Raw genomic sequence first — 22,571 nt, 5'->3', positions numbered from 1 at the left:
AAAAAAAGAAAACTCCTCCAAATATTGAAATTGATAACTGCAAAGAAAACTCTAAAAACTGAGTTCTAGAAAGTCTCGTTGTGGCAGAAAAGTAATGCCTTTTTATGGGAATGCTGTTTGTTATTCTGTGTGCCTCATCACTATGATCAAAACCCTGAATAAGGGACTGTGTGTTTGTGAAACAGTTTCCGTCTCTATATGTCACAGATGGGTCCTGTTCAGACCTGGCACTATACAATATATGTTATGGGTGATCTAACTGCAAGAGGTCAGCTCTGACTGACAGCATTCACACCTGGCGGTTACATGTGTACCGCAAACGTTTGCTGCGATTGGATGCAAGCTACCCTTGTCTATACACCTGTTGGTCTGTAATCACCATTGTCACATGTGATCTGCCATTAAATGCCTGAGTTGTCAGTGTTAGCGTTTAAGGCAAAGCTCCGTAGAAAAAGACCTCACCCATTCTTTCCTCCTAAGATCCATAACAGCACAGGAGCAGCTTTGCACCAGGCTCTGAGGAATCAATACATCGGTTTCCTCCTTTTAAAATCTGTTTGGGTCTGTCTATGGTGGTTATGTAAAGAGTCGGAGAGCAGAGCGCTCTGTGGGCTCAGTCTGTGCCAGCTTCTGCTGTGAGCAGACACTATTAGAGACGCTCTACAGTGTTGCACTGAGCGGAGCATTGCTGCTGTTGTTGCCTACACACACACAACATGCATTCCCTGCATCCTGTCACACATAATCACAAAGTGCATTGATGGTGTGTGCTGGCGGACCCTGACTGATTGCGCAAGTCTTTCTTCCCCCCACCCCCACCCGTGTTTCCTGCCTCTGACACAGATCAAACTGAAGTGATGAAGCTCAGAGAGCGCTCCTCCTGACCCGATCTACATCTGCTGAATGAAAACGATCCTCATGAGTTCCGTTACAGGACTGCTGAATGACCAGCAGTGATACGACAGAATTCTTTATAGATCCTTGAAGGAATGCATATCACCCACTGTCTTTTATGCCAGAGTTTTAGATTAAGATCAACTCCTATCGAGAAACTAGGGAGTTAGGTGTAGCTGTTTTGGTCCAACCTTCAAAATTGCTGTGCGCTATCTTAAGATATATTACAATATGTCACATTCAGAGTATGTGTTGATGAAGACTCTTACCTACTCCCACTTCAACTCGTAGTTCAATATCTGTAAAAATGACTGAGTCACAGGCACATTTGCATTTGTTAAAGTAAGTTATCTGAGGTGTCCATCTTGAATTGAATTAACTCCAAAAGGTAATCAGTTGTAGATGTACATCAAAAAACATTTTTCTGAAAATTTCATTAAAACCCATTCAGTGGTTCATGACATAATTTGTTAACAGACTAACAGACTTCAACAGCTAATACCAAAGCTTCAAGCAAAGTTGTTGTGCAATTGGTAGAAGTTGGAGTAAATGTTGTGATTAGTCCCAGCTACTACCACACCAAATTTTAGCTCAGTATCAGTAAAGTTGACTAAGTCACATGCACTTCTGTGTTTGTTAAGGTCAGTTGGCTGTGGCGTCCATCTTGAATCTGGCTGGCTCTAGAAGTTAATCAGTTGTAGTTGTTCATCCAGTGATTACTCTCTGAAAATTTCAATTAAACTTGTCCAGTGGTTGATGAGATGTTTTGCTAACAGACAAACACAGAGACGATAGGCCTGCAGACTGATCTGGTTTATGGTGTTGATGTTCCAGCAGCCTCTCATGGGGCCTGCAGATGATCATCTGATATGTGTTGGAGAATGCTGTCAAACCCTGTAGTCTCCCCCAACAGTTCTCCTCTTGTCTGCTGCCACTGTTGGAGGGAACCCCTCACATCTCCTTCATATTTCTGCCCCACCTCCTAACAAGTGTTTAAACTTTCTGCTCCTCACTGTCGGCTCTGATTCTAACTAGTGGTGGAAAATTGCCTGCCACCAAAAGTAATAATGTGTTGCCAAAGTCTGTGGGATTGTGTGACTATTAGCAAAATATCACATGGACAAGTGGTCAAATTTTAATTAAACTCTCAAAATGTAATCGCTGGATGTACCTTAACAACTGATTAACTTTTGGACTCAGACCTATTCAAGATGGATGCCACAGCTAAGCAGCCATAACAAAGACAGAAATGGCTATGACTCAGTCAGTTTTACAGATATTGAGCTAAAATTGGGTGTGGTAGTAGCTGAGGTCATCTTTAACACATACTTCAAGAATTCAAAGATTACGTGAGATCTCGCAATACTGCATGAGATCACGGATAACATCATTTATGAGGTTTGACCAAAACAGCTGCTTCTCTCATCATAAGTTGATCTTGGTTTAAACCTCTGGCATGAAAGGTGGGAGGGGGGTGATATTCATTCCTTCAAAGAATGCTCAGCGTTTAGTTTTAATTGTTGAGCTCTTTAATGACGTCAGCAGCCAGTCTCTGGTGTTCTGTCCCCTCAGCGCTCTCCGCTGAGAGAAACATGGCGACGCTGCCAGCCCTGCTGTGTCTGCATCTCCCCCTCCTGACGAGCCAGTGTCTGTCACATCAGAGGATTGTTATTCCCCCACTGGCCCTGAAAGAGCCCTACTGTTTGCGTGAGTCATCTGGAGTCATCTGTGTGTCAGGCTATCCAAACAGGTCCTGTCCTCCTCGACCACAGGAATACTTATCAGTGGACGAGCGCCAGCTGTAGAGAGCGCAGTGTCAGATGAAACCTTGAAGTGAGTCATGGCTTTAGTTGTGTTTGTGTTCGGTTCATTCCTCAACTCGCTTCACTTCATTCATCTAGCTGTCGAGCTGAGAGTGGATTCCTACATAAAAAGTGTCCTATGATTTTTTTTATAACTTTTTTATTATCAATGTTTTTAACTTTATTTACTAATAGTTCCCCATAGAAATGCATTGAGGTCTCTTCACTTCCTTCATTGTTCTCTTTGAAATCTGCTTCAGAACATTTGCTGTATTTTTGTCTTCTAATGCCACTTTTAACTTTTATCTACTTTTCTGCTGCTTTTAGCCATTCTTTTGGTATGTTTAGCCAGCCCTTAGCTACTTTTAGCTACCCTTTTGCTGCTTTAAGCTAGAGTTTTGCTTCTTTTTGATTAATAACTTCAGTAAAATCAGTCATTCAGTGCTCAGCATTTATGCATTTCTCTAGTTAATATTGCGTAAGTTGTGTGGTCGTTACTTAAAAGTTACATGCTCAAAAGAACTATTTAATGTGCCTTTGGTCAATGTTAGGAGGTGGAGTTTTACGTACCCTGGAGTGAAGTTGAAAGTCGGTGTTTTCATGAAGGAACAGAAATTTATCTGGAGATTTGTACCACTCAACATTCACCTGGTGTTAGCCAACTTCATTTTAGAGCAGTTACTTTTTGTCTGAGGCTTACTTTTTATTTTGCGTTTGCCTGTCTGATGTAGTGTGCTGTCAGGGAGTGACAGACACGGGTGTATGGTTTCTTTAACAAAATGTTGGCATTTTGGTTGCTTGTTATTATAAAGGAAGTCCTTGATACCTGATGGGCTTCAGAGAGGAAGATGCCACAGTGGCATTTTTCAAAACTTCTTCAGAAATTTTCTTGGTATTGCCTGCCAACAAAAAGCAAAAAAAACACAGTGTTCATGTGTTTGTCTGTTTGCAAAATGTCTGATGAACCACTGGACGAAATTGAATGAGGCTTTCAGGAAATACTCACTGGGTGTACATCTACAACTAATTAACTTTTGAAGCCAATCCAATTCAACATTTTAAGAGTTATTGTTTAAAAAAACATTTTGTCTATAATGAAAATGAGGTTACTTCTCTCTCTCTGCAGCTCAGCTACCCTGGTTTGTCTCAAATTTGATTTTGTTTTAAATCCCGTCTCTTTCAAACAATCCATCCCTGACACAGCCTGTTGGAAGCCCTCAGACCAGCGGTCTCCTCTGTCTCTTCTCAGGAAACAGATTATAGATAATGGGCTGTGTGCAATGCAAGGATAAGGAGGCAACCAAACTCACAGATGACCGAGACACCAGCATCTCCCAGGGAGCAGGGTACCGCTATGGGGCCGACCCCACGCCGCAGCACTACCCCAACTTTGGGGTCACCGCCATTCCAAACTACAACAACTTCCACGCCCCCATGAGCCAGGGGATGGCCGTCTTTGGAGGGGTCAGCACTTCCTCTCTCACTGGAACCCTGAGAACCCGTGGTGGGACAGGTAAGACCTCTGTACACACACCCCTGCTGATCACAAGTTTAAATTTTATCTCTGCTTACACCTTTTGTGAAGATTTGGAATGATTTTTTTTTTTTTAATGTTATTGCCCACCACCGAAGGCAAACGTGAAACAATAATGTTTTTGTTTATGTCTATGTGTGTTTGTTTGTTTGTTTGTTTAAACCATTAGCAAAAGAAAGTCATTATTAGGTTTACATCTACAACTAATTCAAGATGGTCGCCACAGCCAGTTGACCTTGATCGCACAAGAATTGCTATAATACATCAAATTTTACAGATATTGAGCCAAACTTTGGTGTGGTAGTAACTGAACATTGTCTTCAACATATACTCTAAGTGCAACACACTGTGCAAGTTTTTTTCCTTAAACTTTAGCATTGACTGTTGGCGTCAATCCTGACTATCTGTTCGCTAAATATGTCATAAACCACTGAACGGATTTCAATGAAATTCTGATAAAGTAATCATTGCAGTCAACTCATTTCAAGATGGCCACCAGAGCTAATCAAACTTATCCTACACAAAAGTGATTTTACCTCAATACATTTTACAAACATTGACCTCAGATTTGATGTGGTAGTAGCTGATAGTCATTCACAACACATATGTTAAGCACCTTGAAATGCCTTGCTGCTGAAATGTGCTATACAAATAAAATTTGATTGATTGATTGATTGTTAACTGCTAACAGGTCATGCGAGATGTCACAATATCACATGGAATGCACATGGTGATATTTTCAATTTTTTTATTTGTCATCATTAGATGGTCTTAGATTAAAACTCTGGCATAAAGGGTGGTGGAGGATAGGCATTCTTTCAAGGAATTTTTAGGCATTTAATCTTATAGACTAGTTTCTTACAAAGACTCTGATTCTGAATGAAATTGCCTCTTTCTCCACTATCAGGGAGAAACTCGATTTAATCACAGGATTCACTGTTGGAGTCAGCCCAATTCAAGATGGCCTCCACAGCTAACTGACATTAGGAAACACATAAATGTCTGTAACTCAGTCAGTTTTACAGATATTGAGCTAAAATTTGATGTGGCAGTAGCAGAGAGTTGTCTTCAGCACATATGTTAAACACCAACTCATCTTGCAAGAGATTGCATGAAATCACACATACGTCCTTTATAAGATTTGACCAAAGAGTTTTAAGTCTATCCCCTTTATCATAGATGAGCTTAGTTAAAAACTCTTAAGCCCCTCCCCTTTCTCTCTCTCTCTCTCTCTCTCTCTCTCTCTCTCTTTCTCTCTCTCTCTCTCTCTCTCTCTCTCACACTCACACACACACACAGACTATAAGGGATTCTTTTTGCAGTTAGACTTCCCGTGGCATCCCAAAATCCCCACAATCCTCACCCCGTGGCTGGTGTTTTCATGCCCCACAGACCCCAGACCACCCCTGTCAGGCACGTCCGGCTGGCATTAGCACAAGGCTTTGTGCACTGAGCTCATTGTTGAGTTGGAGAATTTTCTTACTCAGGAAATCCTTTATGTTCCACTGAGCCCTGGCTGTTCTGCAGAGGAACTCAGCATTTCCACTTTACTTGTCAGGAGACCTCCAACTCAAAAGTATGGATTATTTTCTGCACTGGATAATCCAAATCCGTGGCAGAGGAGCAGACGGTGGTTTAGCTTTTTAATTTTCTCCTGGTGGAGGAAATTTGGACATAAGCCATCCTTCTGTTTTCAGCCTTTTCTCAGGTAGCTGCCTAGCTGATTTGCCACAACATGAATCACTCCCGTCACACTGCAGAGGAAGCCAGATGTTATCAGCCATCTTATTGATTATCGGTTTGTTTTCTGATGTCATCTCCTCAAATAGAAAGTCAGAGCGAGTCCCATGATGTTGTGTAACTAAATGAGTGGCATCCCAGCAGACACTCTCTCAGATGAATCAATAAATGAGGTTCTGCCAAACCCCCTCCTCTGCTGATCTAATGGAATATTCAAACTCTTCAATCCATAGCTGTTACACAATCTTAGTCCTGTTTACCTTGACGGTTTGGAAACCCAAAGTGTTTCCATCAGTCTGCTCTACCCTGCCTGCTGTCACATGAATAGCAGAGAGTCGTCTCTACATTTAGTCTGATCAGCCAGATCCCCCCAAACCTCCTCATAACTAACGTCAACCCAAATACAGTTGTGATATGAAAAGGCTTGATTTACCAGGATCGGTAAATCAAGTAGATGTTAAATTAGCTCATTTTTAACTTTTGTCTATCATGTACAGAAATGGACAGATTTGTTTTGTTTCGTTAATAAAAGAAAAACCCACAATGGTCACTGAAACAACTTGAAATTGGCTAAAGTAAAAAGTATATATTATAAATCAACTGAAGAAATTCCATCATTGCTTTTGAATTTTGGTTCAACTGAATTATTCTAAAATCTAACTAATGAATCTGGCCTTGACAAAAAGGATGGTACTTTAACTTAATATTTTGTTGCACAACCTTTTGAGTCAATCACAACAATTAGGTAATTTCTGTAACTCTCTCTGAGACTTCTGCACCTGTCCACAGGTATTTTGTCTCACTCCTCCTGATCAAACTGCTCCAGCTGTCTCAGGTTTGAAGGGTTCCTTCTCCAGACTGCAGGTTTCAGCTCCTTCCACAGATGTTCAACAGGATTTAGATCAGGACTCAGAAGGACACTTCAGAATGATCCAATGTTTTTGTTCTGATCCATTCTTGGTGGTTTTAGCTCTGTGTTTTGGGTCATTATCCTGTTGGAGGAACCATGACCTGCAACTGGCACCAGACTTTCTGACACTGAGCAGCACATTTTGCTCCAGAATGTCTTAATAGTCTTCAGATTTCATTGGACACTGAACAGACTCAGGACACCCTGTGTCAGACCCAGAACAGAACTGACCCTCCTCCATGTTTCACTGTAGGTACAGAGTTCTTTTCTTCGTATGTTTCAATTTTGGCTCTGTAAACATAGAGCTGATGGGACTTGATGCCTAAAAGCACCAGCTTTGTCTCATCTGTCCAAAAGATGTTCTCTTAGAACTTTATGGTTTGTCAATATGAATTTTGGCAAATTCCATTCTGGCTTTTTTATGATTTAGGTCCTCCTCTTTGTCTTCCATTAAGTCCACTTTGGCTGAAACAGCAACCAATGGTGTAACCCGGGGGTCGGCAACCCGCGGCTCTAGAGCCGCATGCGGCTCTTTGGCGCTGCCCTAGCAGCTCCCTGGAGCTTTTTCAAAAATGTTTGAAAATGGAAAAAGAGAGAAATATATTTTTTGTTTTAATATATGCCTCTTTTACATGGGCCCTAATTCAGAAGTCCGGCTCTACTCCGCTCTACTCGGCTCGGCTCGATAAAGACTGCATCGCGTTCACACCAGCCAGTTTGGTCGGCAGCAGAGGAACGCCTCCTCGTTTTGCGGGGGGCGGGGCAGCGGCGCGGGGTGTGTGTGTGTGTGCGCGCGCTACCGAAACTTGGCGTCATTTGTATAAACAACGAAAGCGCTATGGACAACGTTGGCCCTGTGTTGTTGCTGGTTTTTAAACTTATGAGGTTTCTCCTGAGACTTCAGGAAGAGAGGCGCAGTGGAAGAAATGCTCTGGATGCCGCGATTGTTGCGCGGAGTAGGACAGCTGTTATCTGCCGGAGGTTTCAGGCTTTACAGCGCCTTCAGCTGGGGGACAGACGGCCTAAACGTTGCAGGGTTAGCTAACGCTGTTGTTTATATTCCTACCTTCGCTCTTTATGCTTGTATCTGGTCACAGCCACGACCAATGAGTGAACAGGCGCTAAGCTAGCGCTGCCCACGAAGCAGGGCCAGCCCGGCTGGCCCGACTCCGAAGCAGCTATATTAGCTATATTAGCCTATCAGATTGGCTAATATAGCTAATATAGATACATACAGCATGTGTTGCCTTCATTATAAGGCTTATATAAGGCTTTTAATTTTTTGCGGCTCCAGACATATTTGTTTGTTTTTTTTTGTCCAATATGGCTCTTTCAACATTTTGGGTTGCCGACCCCTGGTGTAACCTGACACTGATGACCCTTGACCCTGGAGTTCACTTCTAATCTCTTTAGAAGTTTATCTGGGCTCTTTGGTCACCATTCTTATTATCCAACTCATCAGTGTCCCTTTCACAGCCACGTCCAGGAAGGTTGTCTCCAGTCCTGTCTGTGGATTTAACCTTCTGAATAATCTTAGCAGCTGTAGTCACAGGAACATCAAGCTGCTTTGAGATGGTCTTATACCTTTTACCTTTATCATGATGTCAATAATTGTCTTTCTAAGCTCCTGAGACAACTCTGTCTTTAGCTTTCTGTGGTCCATGTTTAGTGTGGTACACACCATGTTACCAAACAGCACAGTGACTACTTTTCACTGTTTAAGTAGGCAGACTGATTGATTACAGGATTGTCTTTGTTCAAGTCTTTATCTTTCGTTTTAGCTGCCTGTCTGACAGGAATCTGACTAAATTAAAGCAGCTAAAATTCCAGTCAGTTCACCCAATTAAGGTAGCGTTATTTAAAACAAACAAACTATGACTGAATAGATCTACCCTACAAAGTCACTGTCATGATCTGACACTGACAAGATTTCAGTAAAATTTTGATTAGGAAAAAAACTTTTTAAGTTAAGATGTGCAGAGTGTTTTTTCTGCTAGGAACTCTTAAACATTTACACGAACCAGGAACATCAGATCCAAGTCAAATGAATGCAAATTAATGTCCTCATATGAATTAACTTTGTCTGAATTTTCACCCCATTTCAATAAGATGAATTGTAAACACAAACAGTTGTAAAATAGCTGTGTGAGGCAGCCAGTGACCGTGCTAACTTCTGCACCACCAAAAACCATTTGTTTTTAGGCCTGAATGTGAGAATGTCCAAAAACAATTGATTTGTGGACCTCAGAGCTTTGACTGGAGTGTAAGGAGCCAGTGGATCAACATGGAATGGAGGGCTGCATTCATGCTCTGGCTGTGAAGGTGGAGCCCACTTCCGGCTGTAATTTTCACGATGTAATCCTTTTCCAAACTATGGTGGTGGAAGATTTTTTGCAGATGTTGTGCCAAACATATCACCCCATGTTGAAATAGCAGGGGTGCTTTGTTTAGCTTAAATAGGCTGAGAAACGGATTACTGCACCTAATGTGCTGTCGGCAGCGTAGAAAAGACAAAAATTGGAAGGACGGTGGTATTAACTATTCTAATTAATACACTTTACATTTTTACACTTTTAAATACTCAAAAATCATTGCACATCTTTAATTAAAAGTGAAATATTTGAGACAACCAATGCATTAATGTAGTGCAACCAGAAAGTGTTGCTAAAAAGTCTTCACTCTGAAACCCAGTTTGAAAAACGCACCGTTTAGGGGCTCTTAAAGTGCAGTTTCCATGTGGACAGGGCCTGAGTGTTTGACTACCTTCCAGTTTTATTTGGATTGTTTGCTCTTTTTGCTTTCTGGTAACATTTCCTTGAATGAGTCAAAACTACTTCAGTGCATTTGTGATAAAAAAGCTATGAGTGAAATGTTGAGAAAAGCTGCCTTTAGGAGGTGTAAAAATAAAAAACCTAATGTTTTTTATTGGTAAAAGGAGGTGTAGAAAGAAGATAAGTCTTTGCAAAGGAGATTATTTTCTTGTTCATCAAAATGAGGGGTCCATCAAAGAGAAAGGTTCAGGCTACAGCAGCTGGCTCTGGTTGTATATTTGTAGTTAGAAGCTGAAATCATTTACTTATAGGGCCAATGATGAGCTGCCATGGGATTTTCTTTAAGGTCAAACATGCTGCTTGCAAAAGAGACCTTGCAGTTAGTCCTTTTAAGATTTTAGTACCAGCTGCAGATGACGTCAACACATCCACAGCTAATGGCTGAAGTGCACAGCCTGCTGCTTAAAAGAAAAAGAAAACAAGACAAGCCAAATCAACTTTCTGTTTAAGCCGCCTTCTGCATACTTGTATCTAAAGTAGAAGATGATTTAGCAGGCGGACAGCCTCAGCATAGCATAGTAATGCCGTCCGAGGGAATGTATAATTCTGTAGGTCACTAACCAACTTACGTAGCTAATAACCATCCTCTCCCATACAAAAGTGTGTGTATGGGTTGAGTGTGGATTGTTTTAAAGATTTTACTTTTTGGTCCCACTTAAATGTTTCAGATCAGTAAACAAGTGTTACTTTCTGTCATAATCCATTTTTTTTGGTTATTTTTTATAGTAGTTTTGGTTGTATTTGGGTTTTCTGTGTGAGCATGTTTTGTGTCTTGGTTCTGCTCCCTGTGTGTGTTCAGTCAGTTCACTGTGTTAATCTAATTCCTCCCTCAGTCAGTATTTTTCCATGTCAGCCTTTTAAGATCAATTTTCATGATTCAACAATAAAACAGAGATGAAGGACAAAAATGGCCTCTATGGGATAGTTCCAAGGCCAAAGCCACTGCCGAGCAAAAAGAACATAAAGGCCTAACTCACATTTGACACAAAACATCTTGATGATCCGCAAGACTTCTGGGGGAGAATACCCTGTGAATTGACAAGACAAAAGTGGAACTTTTTTTAAAACCAACTGTGCATTTCAGAAAAAGAACATCATGCCTACAGTTAAACATGATAGTGGTAGTGTGATGTTGTGGGGCAGCTGTTCTTCTTCAGGGCCTGGATGACTTGCTGTAATTGATAGAACCATAAGTTCTAGTTATAAGTTCCTGAAGGAGAATATTGAGCCATCGGTTTGTGACCTTAAAATCAGGCTTGCATAGGTTCTGCAACAGAACAATGATCCAAAGCACATCATACAGACTCCTCTGCAGCCATGGGAAAGACTGTCTGAAAGATTGACAATTATCACAAATGCTTGATTTCAGTTGGTGTTGCCAAGGGTGGCACAGCCACTTAAGTTTAGGTGGCAATTACTTTTTTACATAGATCCAGGTTGGTTTGGATAGCTTTTTTTCTCTTAATAAATGAAATCATCTTTTTTTTTTTTTTAACGTGTCCTGTCCAGGTGTGTGGCATTCAGAATTGTTGTCTGAATGTCAAGGTAAGACCCAACAGATTTGCTATCACAAGTGGAGCATTTTGTTTTTCGCCATGATGTTCCCCTTTGTATATGAAACTTTATTTTAAAAATTGCTTTGGGTTTGTTTCAATTGTAATGGACACAAAGATGAGAAAGGGGAAAAAAGATGGAGGAAAAGGTTTGAAGAGAAAAAAGGAGATAGAAGTAGAAGAGGAAAGAAAAGAAAAGCAGAGAGATAAAACAAGTCAACTCCATTGAAATCTGCCTCGGGACCTGCGGAAAGAGAAAACAAAACAAAGAATCCACAACAACAAAAAGCATATGAGGTATATAATAATAGTACTTCAATGGAAAGTACACAGTGCAAGGTAATACAAGAGGGTAATTAGTGACAACCGCAGCCCAACTGAAAGATCTGACAACTACCTGAATCTAGATACCTGTGTGTGCGTGTATCTATAAGGTGTCTCCCTAAGAGTATTTGGTAGTGAGTGTGGGGGCCAACAGATCCACCTCTCAGGACACGAGGACGGCACAAGGAAGAGCGGAGGCACGGACACCCAGCGGTCCCCCAAGCCCGAAGCCCCCTGCACAGATAACCGGGCCCCACCCAAGAGGGCAGCAGAGGTAAGTCCCAGGTGACCCCCTGCAGCCACAATGCAGAAGCCCCAGGGGCCACAGCAACACATCCACAGGCCCCGCCAGCAACCTCGCTACACCAGAGCAGATCCGGCCATGGACAGAGAGACCTGAGCCCCGAGGGCGCACCAACCCCCAGCCGAGGCCCAACCGAGCCCTGGGACCCAGGCCCCAGCAAGCAGCCACCAGGGTGAGTCGGCACATACCCCGGCACCCAGCCCCAGACAAAAGCCACTCACGCACCGGCGGGCAGAGGCACCAACCACCGGTGGGGGTGTGACGGGGGGAAATAGGCCCCACATTAGTGAGTGGCCCAAAATGATCCAAGAGAGGTGGCAGCCCAGAACCCAACCTGACAGATAAACAGCCATACATAAACACAATCACACATTCCCACCGACAACCTCACATACAGAAACTCGCATCCACTCGCCCGCCTAACATAAATGCAAACAAAAAAACAAAGAACATAACACACCTACTCACACTCCCATACACACTCCATACTCCCAGGTCCAGGTGACATCCCCCAATGAGGCAGTCTATCCGTGGACCCAGGAGATGGTCCCCCTCTCTGAGCAGACAGCCCAAGATACCAGATGCCACAAATCCTCCACCCACAGGTGGGTGCCCCCTCAGAAGGGCCACAGGGACAGCAACCAAGCAGACACCACTGAGTCATGCAACCATGCCAAACCCCCAACCCAATACAAGGACAAGTTCAACTCCTCTGCCAAGCACCCCGGCAGGAGGCCCACACCCGGGGCCAACAGCCCCCACAATGTTCCCTCAAAAACATAAACAAACCCTTGTCACCATCCCTGCGACCTCAGCCCAGGGACAGCCACCACCAAGCCCAGCCCCACCGCCCCGACCAGATCAAGCAAAACCCCAGCAGCTCCAGACCCGAAAAAGGATGCAACCCCTCCATAGCACCCTCTACAATCCTCTGTGCAGGGCCGACATCCCCCCCGATGGCGCGACCACCGAGGCAGGAGAACAGGGAGCCCGCCAAGTCAACCAGTTCACGCCAGCAACCCCAGGCCGCCCATGAAACTGCACATGAGTCAGCACCAGCTAGGGACCCGCATCCGAGCCCAACTACCAAGCACAACCCGCCAGCCACCCCGCGCCACCACAAGGCACACGCCACCGTCCCACCTGCCCGACAACCGCTGACCAGCCCCAGAGCAGTAGAGGAAGGCCGGACATTCGCACCAAAGACCGTGCACCCCAACAATCCCACACCACAGACCCGGAGGAGCCCAAGCATGTCTGCAGAACACCTTCACCCACACAGCACACCCCCACCTGCCACCCACCCACCCCCCTCACCATGGCGAACGCCACCCCTAGCTGACCAGCCAGCCCCCTGCCAAAACAGAGCCACACCCCCGATCGCCGCCATACACCACCAGACAGCCAGGCACACACCCTCAGCCAATTCCCCACTGGAGAACGGCCACCACAACCAGGAGCCATGAACCAAAGATCCAAACAATCCCCGGAGAGCCAGAACGCTGACACACTCTCCCCCATTGCCCCCCAGGGCCCCCAGCCTGTCCACAGCCCAGACCCCAACAGGTGGACCGCTTCCTCTCCCAGTTGTCAACCCCTAGCGGGGAAAAAGACAACACGGGTGTAAAAAAAAAATTTTTTAATTTAAAAAAAAGAAAGACCCACACCCCCCACCGCCCACTCGAATGTGCTGTTGATGCATGTTGTTATATAGTGCATTTAAAATGGGGGAGATGGAGCAGCGGCTGACACAGACGTACCCTTGTCAGAGAGTAGGTGGTGCCAACTCACCTCACCAACCCTTGCCCAGAACCCTAAGTGTCTACATGCAACATTTGGGAGTGAGCACAGGCACCGGGGGTGAGACTGACTGACCAGCTCACCCCCTGTATGCTACAAGGTGTGCCCACCTCCAGACCCTATATGTGTGTGTCATGTAAATGTTATTCGTGAGAGTGTCTATGTTGTATAAAAAATGGGGCACCGAGTCACCATGAGACTGCGGAAATGGGAGACCCTCCCCGCACCTCAATGGTGAACCCGTATCCCAAAACCCTACATGAGTGGTGGTATGATGGAGTGGGCGAATAGAGGCAATCAGGGATGGGGAGGAAAGAACCGGGGGGGACAAATTGTCCTACCAGGGAGCCAACTCTCCCGCTGACCCCAATAGGCACCCCCGCTGCCCTAGACCCACCAGGGGAAGGGGGTTCAATACATCCACCCAAATGCAGGTGGCCAAGGCCACGGACAGGCACAGAACCCCAAGGACCGACGATGAAATCATCATTTAAAAAGCTGCATTTTAAATTTGCTCTGGTTATCTTTCATTTGTTTGATCTGAAACATGTGTGTCAAAAAAGCAAAAACAGGAGAAGTTTGTAAGGGGCATTGTAAGTACTGCTTAGGAATTAAAATAAATTTCTACTATAGTCATGGTATTGTTATATACCTGTCAGTTTCTCCAACTAAAAAAAAGTTGGATAGTTTGTGCCATGTTTAAGGATTAACAAAGATTATAATATGTCTGAGGTGCTGACAATATATCCTTAAAGGCATTTATTACTCACTTGTAAACACTGAAGGGATTAATACACTAGAGAGAGGATTTCAGACCACGCCTCGCTGGCATTCATATTTTCTGAATATCAGTGTGGGTTCTGATGCTGAACAGTTTTAGGTGCACGTTGTATAAAGTTATGTTGCTTTAAAGGTCTAACAGTGATGATTCTAGCAATAACAAGCCAACACTCACCTTTGTTTTCCATTTACAATACTTGCTCCTTTTTATTAGCACTAAATACACTAAAGCTGATGTGAATGTGATTCATTTTACCGGGGTGTCATCAGAAGTGTTTGATTATCAAAACTTTGCTAAGTTTCTAAAGCAAAACTTGACCAACTTAATTCTTCTGGACTAAAGTGTTGCTGCTTTTATTTACTCTTTTAAAATGTCTTTGTTACATCAAACATTCTTTTATTCATCTTCATTGAATTTTATTAACAGGTGAAAAACTTGATGAGCTACCTTTTAGGGGTGTAAGGGTCTACTTTGTGTAATTAGATAAAGAATACATTAGTCACAGGCAGTCACCACACCTAGAGGAAGTTGTACATAATGTCATAATTGCTGTTTGTTAACTGCCTTGACAGAAAAGGAGCAGAGGAAGACTATCTAAAGCACTTTATGCCAAAGCAAAGCAAGGTCATATTAGATTGTGGTTGGGGGCACATGTTGTTCTAAAACCTTTATATATGTTTCTGCATTGATGGTGCCTTTTCAGATGTGTAAGCTGCCCATGTCAGAGACACTAATGCACCCCCATACCATCAGAGAGGCAGGCTTTTGAAGTGTCCACTGATAACAGGCTGAATGGTCCCTCTCTTCTTTAGTATGAAGGATGTGGTGTCCATGGTTTCCTAAAAGAATTTCACATTTGGCTCCATCTGACCACAGAACAGTGTTCCACTTTGCCTCAGTCCCGTTTAAATGAGCTTTGGTCCAAAGACGATGGTGGTGTTTCTGATAATGTTCACATCTGGCTTCTTCTTTAGAGGAGATAGAACTTTAAGCAGCATTAGTGAACAGCACGGTGAACTGTGTTTACAGATAGTGATTTGTAGACGTGTTCCTGAGTTCATAAAGCAATGTCTAAAACAGAATCAGACCTGTGTTTAAAGCAGTGGCCCCTGAGGGCCTGAAGACCAAAGGCTTCCAATATTGACTTTCAGCCTTTTGTCCTTTGGGCTCAACGATTTCTCCAGATTCTTGAAACGATTTGATGATATTATGGAGTGTAGATGATGGGATATTCAAACTCTTCTCAATTTTCTGTTAAGGAACATTAATCTGAAATTGTTCCATTTTTTATAAATAATTTTTAGACTGGTGAAACTCTACCCATCTTTACTTCTGAAAGATTTAGTCTCTCTAAAATGCTCTTTTTGTACCCAGTCCTCTAACTGACCTGTTGTTAATTAACCTAACTAGTTACAAAATGCTGTGTGTACCACGTACTTTTAGTCTTTTGTTGCCCCTGTCCCAACTTTTTTGAGATGTGTTACTGTCATAAAATTTAAAATTACCTTGGGGTTTTTTTTTCTAAAGAAATGAAAAAAAAATTTTTAGTTTAAACATATGTTTACTATGTTCCATGATGACTAAAATATGGATTTATGAGATTTGGAAATCACTGCATCCTGTTTTTATTTACCTTTTACACAACATCCCAACTTCATAGCTTTCAGTTTATCAAACCATGACCTGTAAGACACTGCAGTTCAAACTGGATGAATACGATAGTGCGATATGACTTTTTAATTTTTTTCATTTAAAGTGCAGTTGCCAGTTGACAAATTGTAACTTGCCTACTAACCTTAAGTTCTCATCTCACCGCTATTAACTTTGTTTGTTCTTCTGTATCCTCTTCGAAGAGGATTAGTGCCTGTTAAAAATAAGTGAACAAAAAACTAGCACTTTGCATTTACATTCATCTGACTGATTTAGGCATTGATCCAAGTTTACTCAGACTTTTCAAAGTTGCCGTTGCAGCTCATTTTACCTTACAGTTTAATTTTGAGGTTCATCTTCTGTTGCTAATCTGCAGAAAGCTGACACTTTTCTTTTTTTTCTGATCCTTCCTGCAGGAGTCACCCTTTTTGTGGCACTTTATGACTATGAGGCACGGACAGAAGATGACCTCAGCTTCAGGAAAGGAGAAAGGTTCCAAATTCTTAACAGCACGTAAGTCACTGCAGCTGCTTATCACTGTCTGCACTCAGGAGAAGTGCAAAATTTCCATTTTATCTCTGTGTTAAATAGGGTTTGTGTTAGCCGCTGGGAGGGGAGTTAGATGTTTTCCACAATTCAGCCGAGGTAAGAGCGACAGCTTGTTCCAGGCAGACTTTTGGTTTTATAATGTTGAACAGCTTAAAATAATTCTGCTTTACTGCTGGACTTTGTGGTGCTGCAAAACCATAAATGTCATGTTCAGTTGGAAGAGACACTGTCTGTCTGTCTGTGAGCAGGAATTCATAAACCTTAGTGGTTTGGTGAATCATAAGCAATTTGTTGAATGTCTTGCTGCTCTGAATCCATTTTTATATTAGGATTGCATATTTAGTTTATTGGCTCCTGTAGTTGTAATATGGGAACAGCCTTAAATTCAAAGTAAAGGGTTCAGAATGCCAAAACTTTACATATGGCTCTTTAACAAGACTAAAGTGGTAGCTTGAACATACATTATGATGATGTGGCATAAGAAAGTTTATTTAAGGTTTACAGAGGGTGGAGCAGGGTATCCAGCCTGCAGTGATGAGTTCAGTGTTCCCCCAGACTTCCATCTGAACTTGAACAGGAAGTGCCCAGTTACACCCACAGTGATGTTGGCCTTGTCTTTCTTCCTGTCTGCAGAACTCCAGACTGTGTGTTTGTAGAGGACGTGTACTGTCGTCTGCCCGCTCTTTAACACTGTTGGTTTTCACTCTCTGTGTCTCCTTCTCTGCCTGCTGCAGTGATCCACAGCTGCCTCTCCATTTGTTTAGCTCTCTGCAGCAGTGCAGTGACATTTGAGGAGGCAGGGAGACCTCAGGGACTGAGCTCTGACCCAGCTCTCCTCTATATGCTGTTGTATGGTGATGATGCTGCTCAGTGCAGAACATCACATAGCTTTGCAGTGAATGTGCTCTTTGAGAATAAAACTTAGAACCTGAACTTTGCTGTCACTTTACTATTTGTCCCTATTTTTTTAAAGGGCAGAATGATCTAAGAATGTTTTTTTAAATCTAGTACAGCCATAATATTACAACACAAAATACACACCAATTACACTAGTACTAAACTGTTAGTCATTGTTGATGCATCACTTCTTTGTCTTAAAGTGTAGCAGGTTAAAGGAATATTTTGGCCATTTTAAAATGTATTTCTTTGTAAAACTAATAAACAATTAATATCTTACTTGTTGTGGCTCTTTGAATGAGCTCATTTTGGAAAAATAGAGCTTATGTAGGGCCTTATGAAATTCTTCAGCTCTGCCACTTCCAGTTCTGTCTCCTGTATTTTTGTCAGTGCCACTCCAAACCATACAGCATAGCTGCTCGAAAAATTAACTGTATAGCATAGCACAAAGGTTTACAACCGTCCCCAGGCATGGATTGGGAGTCATTTTCAACCTAGGAGTTTCATGTCTCAGACCATCTGTCGGTCCGTCTATCTGTCTGCACATCCATCTGTCTGTCTATCTTTTAAAGTTGTCCTGATCAAAAGCTCATGAACAAGAGTTCTTCAAGCTTTCTGCTAGTGTGTGAAATTTTTATTTTTACCAATTCATTTTCAGTCCACTCTTTGCCCCTAACCATTTTCAGGGGATTGTTTGTTTGTTTGAACAATTTTTATCTGAATTTAAACAAATAAGCCTTGGGTTAAACCTTTTGCACAGCACTGCAGACAGTAGGAATTATAGAACCTTTTCCTAACTCGAAGCAACTTAAACTCTCCTGGTATATAGCATTGAATGCTTAATCTTGATAAATATTTAAAGCTTGATTGAGATGTCATGTAGTGCATCTCATGAAGGGACACTCTTTGACTCTTTCTCACCTCAGCCACTGACTGCACGCCCACCACACCCACTTAGCATCCTGTCGTTCACATTCCTACAGGCACCTCAGATCCTGCTGGGCCCCCAGCCAGAGCAGGAAGCCACTATTAGAGCCTACACATCCCTCCTCTTCCTCCTCTCTGTCACTCCTCCTCCTCAGCAGGAGCCAGACAGAGCTGCATCTTCACCCCATCTTTCCTCCTCCCTCCACACGCCTCCCTGCTTCCCACCAGTCTCACACATGGACTTGCTTCTTCAAGCCACCTGCACTGACACCTGCTGGACATCCATGTTAAAAATTTGCTCCAGCCTGTGCGAGGCAGGAAGTGACTGTCTGAGCAATACTTACGTGAAGCAGACTAGAGAAGTTGCTTTTTTTATCACTAACTGGTGGGCAATACTGTTTTTTTGCCTGTGCGTGTGTCTGCCTGTTAACAAATAATCTCCTGAACCAGTGGACAGATTTTGATGAATCCCTTGGAAAATAACCACTGGATGTGCATCTACAACTGATTAACTTTTGGATTCAACCCAATTCAAGATGGCTGCCATAGACAACTAATTTTAAAAAATACAATTGTTATAATATTAGATACAGTATTAATATTAATTAAGACTGATCCCCAGCGCACATTCTGAGCAATAGGAGATTGTTTAAAATTTGCCATTAACAATTTGAAACTGACCTTAGAAAACACAAAGATTGTTTTAATTCAGTCAGTTTTACAGGTGTTAAGCTAAACTTTGTTGTGGTAATAGCTGGGAGTCATTCACAACACAGCACTACTTTTTGCACAAGATCTTTACTTAAAACTTTAGCATTACCTGCTGGAGTTAACCTTGTTTGTTAGCAAAATACTTTATAAACCACTAGACAGATTGTAATGAAACTTTTCAGAAAGTAATCATTGAATGCATCTCTACAATTGATTCACTTTTGGAATCAGTCCAATTCAAGATGGCTGCCACAGCTAATCAGTCTTAGCCAATACAAAAGTGGCTATAACTCAGTCAGATTTACAGATATTGAACTAAAATTTGATGTGGTAGTAGCTGAGAATTATTCACACCACATACTCTGAGCGTGACATCTTGTGATGTTGCATAAATGGGATTTTTAAGGTTTGATCATTATTGTGAAGACATCATGAGGAACCAGCTCCTGTTCTTGTGGATTGCCACACACCTCCTCTGTTTGTAAAACTAGCTGGAGTTGTTTTGATCCAACTGCAGGCTGTGAAGAAACACGGTAGAGTTGTGAACAACTGCTTGTCAACAGGCCTGTGTTTAATCTGACTCTCATCAGCCCGCACCGCAGGGAGAGAGGATATAAATCCATTTAGAGACAGTGGGGAGGCTTTTTGTTTACTCTTGCTGTCGTTCTCTCTTTTTTGTGGCGGTGGAGAGATGCTTTGGGGGAAGGGAAGGTGGGCGTGCATCTTCAGACAAAATTAACAGCGGGACAGACGGGGCTCACTCTGCACCGCCCGTTTATGTCTCCCTGACTCCATGCAGCGTGCAAACTCATCCTCTTACTCCAACATTCTTCTCCCCATCAGAATCCAGACTCTGCGTTCTCCTCGGATCCTGAGGGATCCTCTCAGAACAAAAGGAGGCAGACCTGTGTTTGTCTGGGATGTCCCCAGAGTGGCTCCATTCAGCAGAATTAAAGGACCAGCAGCTCCTCTTCCTGCGCTCCGTCTTTATCTTTAGCATCCCTGTCACAAACAACAACACACACCCAACGCTGTTCCTTCCCAGTGTGTGAGGTGTGTGATAGGAACAAGAACCGGATGGTTCACTGGGTCTGACTCACAGCAGGGTGAAACAATACATATGTGACTGCATGCACGTGAGGGGATTGTTATTGCCCCTCACCAGAAGGCGAAGGCAGACGATAATGTTTTTGCCTCTGTGTGTGTGTGCCTGTCTGCTACCAAACAATCTCAAAAACCACTGGAGGAATTTTAATGAAACTTGCAGATGGTGATCATTGAATGCACATGATTAAAATTTGGAGTCAATCCAAGTCTTAATGGTTGAATGAAAGGCGGTGGGTGATATGCATTCCTTTAAGGAATGCTAGGACTTTAATTATTGCTAACCACTGTTGCTGAGAGAGGCAGATAGATATGGACAAGACATACAGACAGCTCCTCCATTCCTCAGACCAGTTCAGTGCATGTTTTTGAGCTACTGGTGAAAACTGAAATCAAATCAATCAAACTCCAGAGTGCCTTTCTAGGACCTCACACTTCCCTCTGCTCTGAGGATCTGCACGGACAAACTGAAAGTCTTTAATGAAGTACTCAGTATCAGGTGTAATTATGTCCCTCCTTTTTCTTTTCTGTCTCTTTTTCAGTGAAGGGGACTGGTGGGATGCTCGCTCACTGACCACCGGTGGCAGCGGCTTCATTCCTAGTAATTATGTGGCTCCAGTAGACTCAATCCAAGCTGAAGAGTAAGTCGGGTGTGTGTGGAAATAAACAACTTCAAGACCGATGATGCTTTTCAAAGGGAAAGTCTCATGAAGCAGCAGTGAGACAGGCATGACACCTTCAGTTTACCAATATTGAGCTACAAATTGGTGTAGTAGTAGCTGAGAGTCATCGTCTTTGTCATTTCCGTTCAGAAATTATCTCATGAACCACTGGACAGATTTTAATGAAACTTTTAAAATACAATCATTTGGATGTACATCCGGGCATTATGTGTCCTTCATGAAATTCTAGGCCTTTACTTGTTGGAGTTTCAAGTGCACTTCTATTATCAAACATTTAACCATTAATGTAATGGTACTATTGTACTATGGCTTTAACTGAGTATGGTCTGACAGGCTAACTTAAACTGAAATGTGAATTTAATGAAAAGGTTGATGCTGCAGTGCGTGTAACGTCCCACTACACACTTGGCTCTAAAAATGCACATTTTGTCCCCTGGGTGGCATGGAAGGGAAAAAAACCACAGAGTTCAGTATAAAAATCCAAGAAACACAAACGCACAAAAATCACAGCCATCTGCTGAATGTTTTAGTACACCCTCACTTTTCAGAACGTTTAGGCATCTTAAAATACAACAAAAAGTTATTTGTCACTGTGTCCAGATTTTTAGTTATAAAAAGAAAATTACAGATAAAATATTTTTCTGTATTTTTTATAGACCTTTTTTTGTTTTCAGAAAATATAAACATATCTTTAATTTGATTGCTGCAATTCAGTTGGAAGAAAAAGTTGAAAATAGGAGCGCAAAAGACATTTTATAGAATATACCAGCAGCATGGTTAATAAAGAATCTGCAATCAGCAGATTAAATGGTGGAAGAATATGGGTTATAGGATTTATTATAAAAGCTTTTAGTAATTCTCAATAAGAATGGGTCAAAACATAAATATATTTCTCAGCAAAACCTCAAAAAACCTCTAGAAAGCATTTACAGTGCCATGTATGCTATATTAATTCAAGAAGTCTGATCATCTCAGTGTGTAAAGGTCAAGACAGGAAACCAGTGTTGAATGACCTTTAAGTCCTCACTGCATGAGGAACCATCCTCCTACAGTGATCCATAAATCCACACGAGCTAAAGAGAACCATGAAAAATCACCATCACTCAGCTTTCTTGTTTTTTTTCTGCACCCAGAAATAAAACATAAACCTGTATTACAACATTCCCAAACCTTTATTACAATATTCCTTAACTTGTATTAAAACAGCCGTAAAACTGTATTACAACATCTGTAAACTTTTAATACAAGATCTATAAACCTGTATTATATCCGTAAACCTGTATTAAAACCAGGGGTGGAAATTAGCACCCGCCACCGGCCAAATGCAGGTAAATATTTGAAGTGGCAGGTGAATTTGATCAACACACACCACTGTGGCGGGTTGGCAATTTGAACAAAAAAAGGTGTTATTTGTCCTCCTGACATATAGGGGGCAGTAATGTGCTCGAGTTGCTGCTGTTACATCGAGCCCCGTTCCCCCATCAGATACGGTTCCCCCTGCGTCTCCGTAAATAATGACTTATCTATTAACAGAATTGTTTAGAGGGGCAAATATTTCTCATTAAAAAAAACAAAAA

General features: G+C 42.4%; 1 protein-coding gene across 7 annotated transcripts in view; it reads left to right on the top strand.

The window, feature by feature from the left end:
• Positions 1-22,571, top strand: part of fynb (FYN proto-oncogene, Src family tyrosine kinase b) — a 125,428-nt gene that overhangs the window by 80,918 nt on the left and 21,939 nt on the right. For all 7 annotated transcript variants that reach the window (XM_017437944.3, XM_025011044.2, XM_025011046.2 and 4 more), the window contains 3 exons: positions 3,946-4,209; positions 16,540-16,636; positions 20,854-20,952. In XM_017437944.3, the coding sequence (XP_017293433.1) occupies positions 3,963-4,209; positions 16,540-16,636; positions 20,854-20,952 (443 nt within the window). In that variant the 5' untranslated portion in view covers positions 3,946-3,962. The remainder of the gene's footprint in view (positions 1-3,945; positions 4,210-16,539; positions 16,637-20,853; positions 20,953-22,571) is intronic.

The sequence above is a fragment of the Kryptolebias marmoratus genome, linkage group LG19 (genome assembly GCF_001649575.2).
Source record: "Kryptolebias marmoratus isolate JLee-2015 linkage group LG19, ASM164957v2, whole genome shotgun sequence".
In the NCBI taxonomy this organism is placed as follows: Eukaryota; Metazoa; Chordata; class Actinopteri; order Cyprinodontiformes; family Rivulidae; genus Kryptolebias; species Kryptolebias marmoratus.
This window is presented reverse-complemented; position numbering and strand designations above follow the sequence as displayed.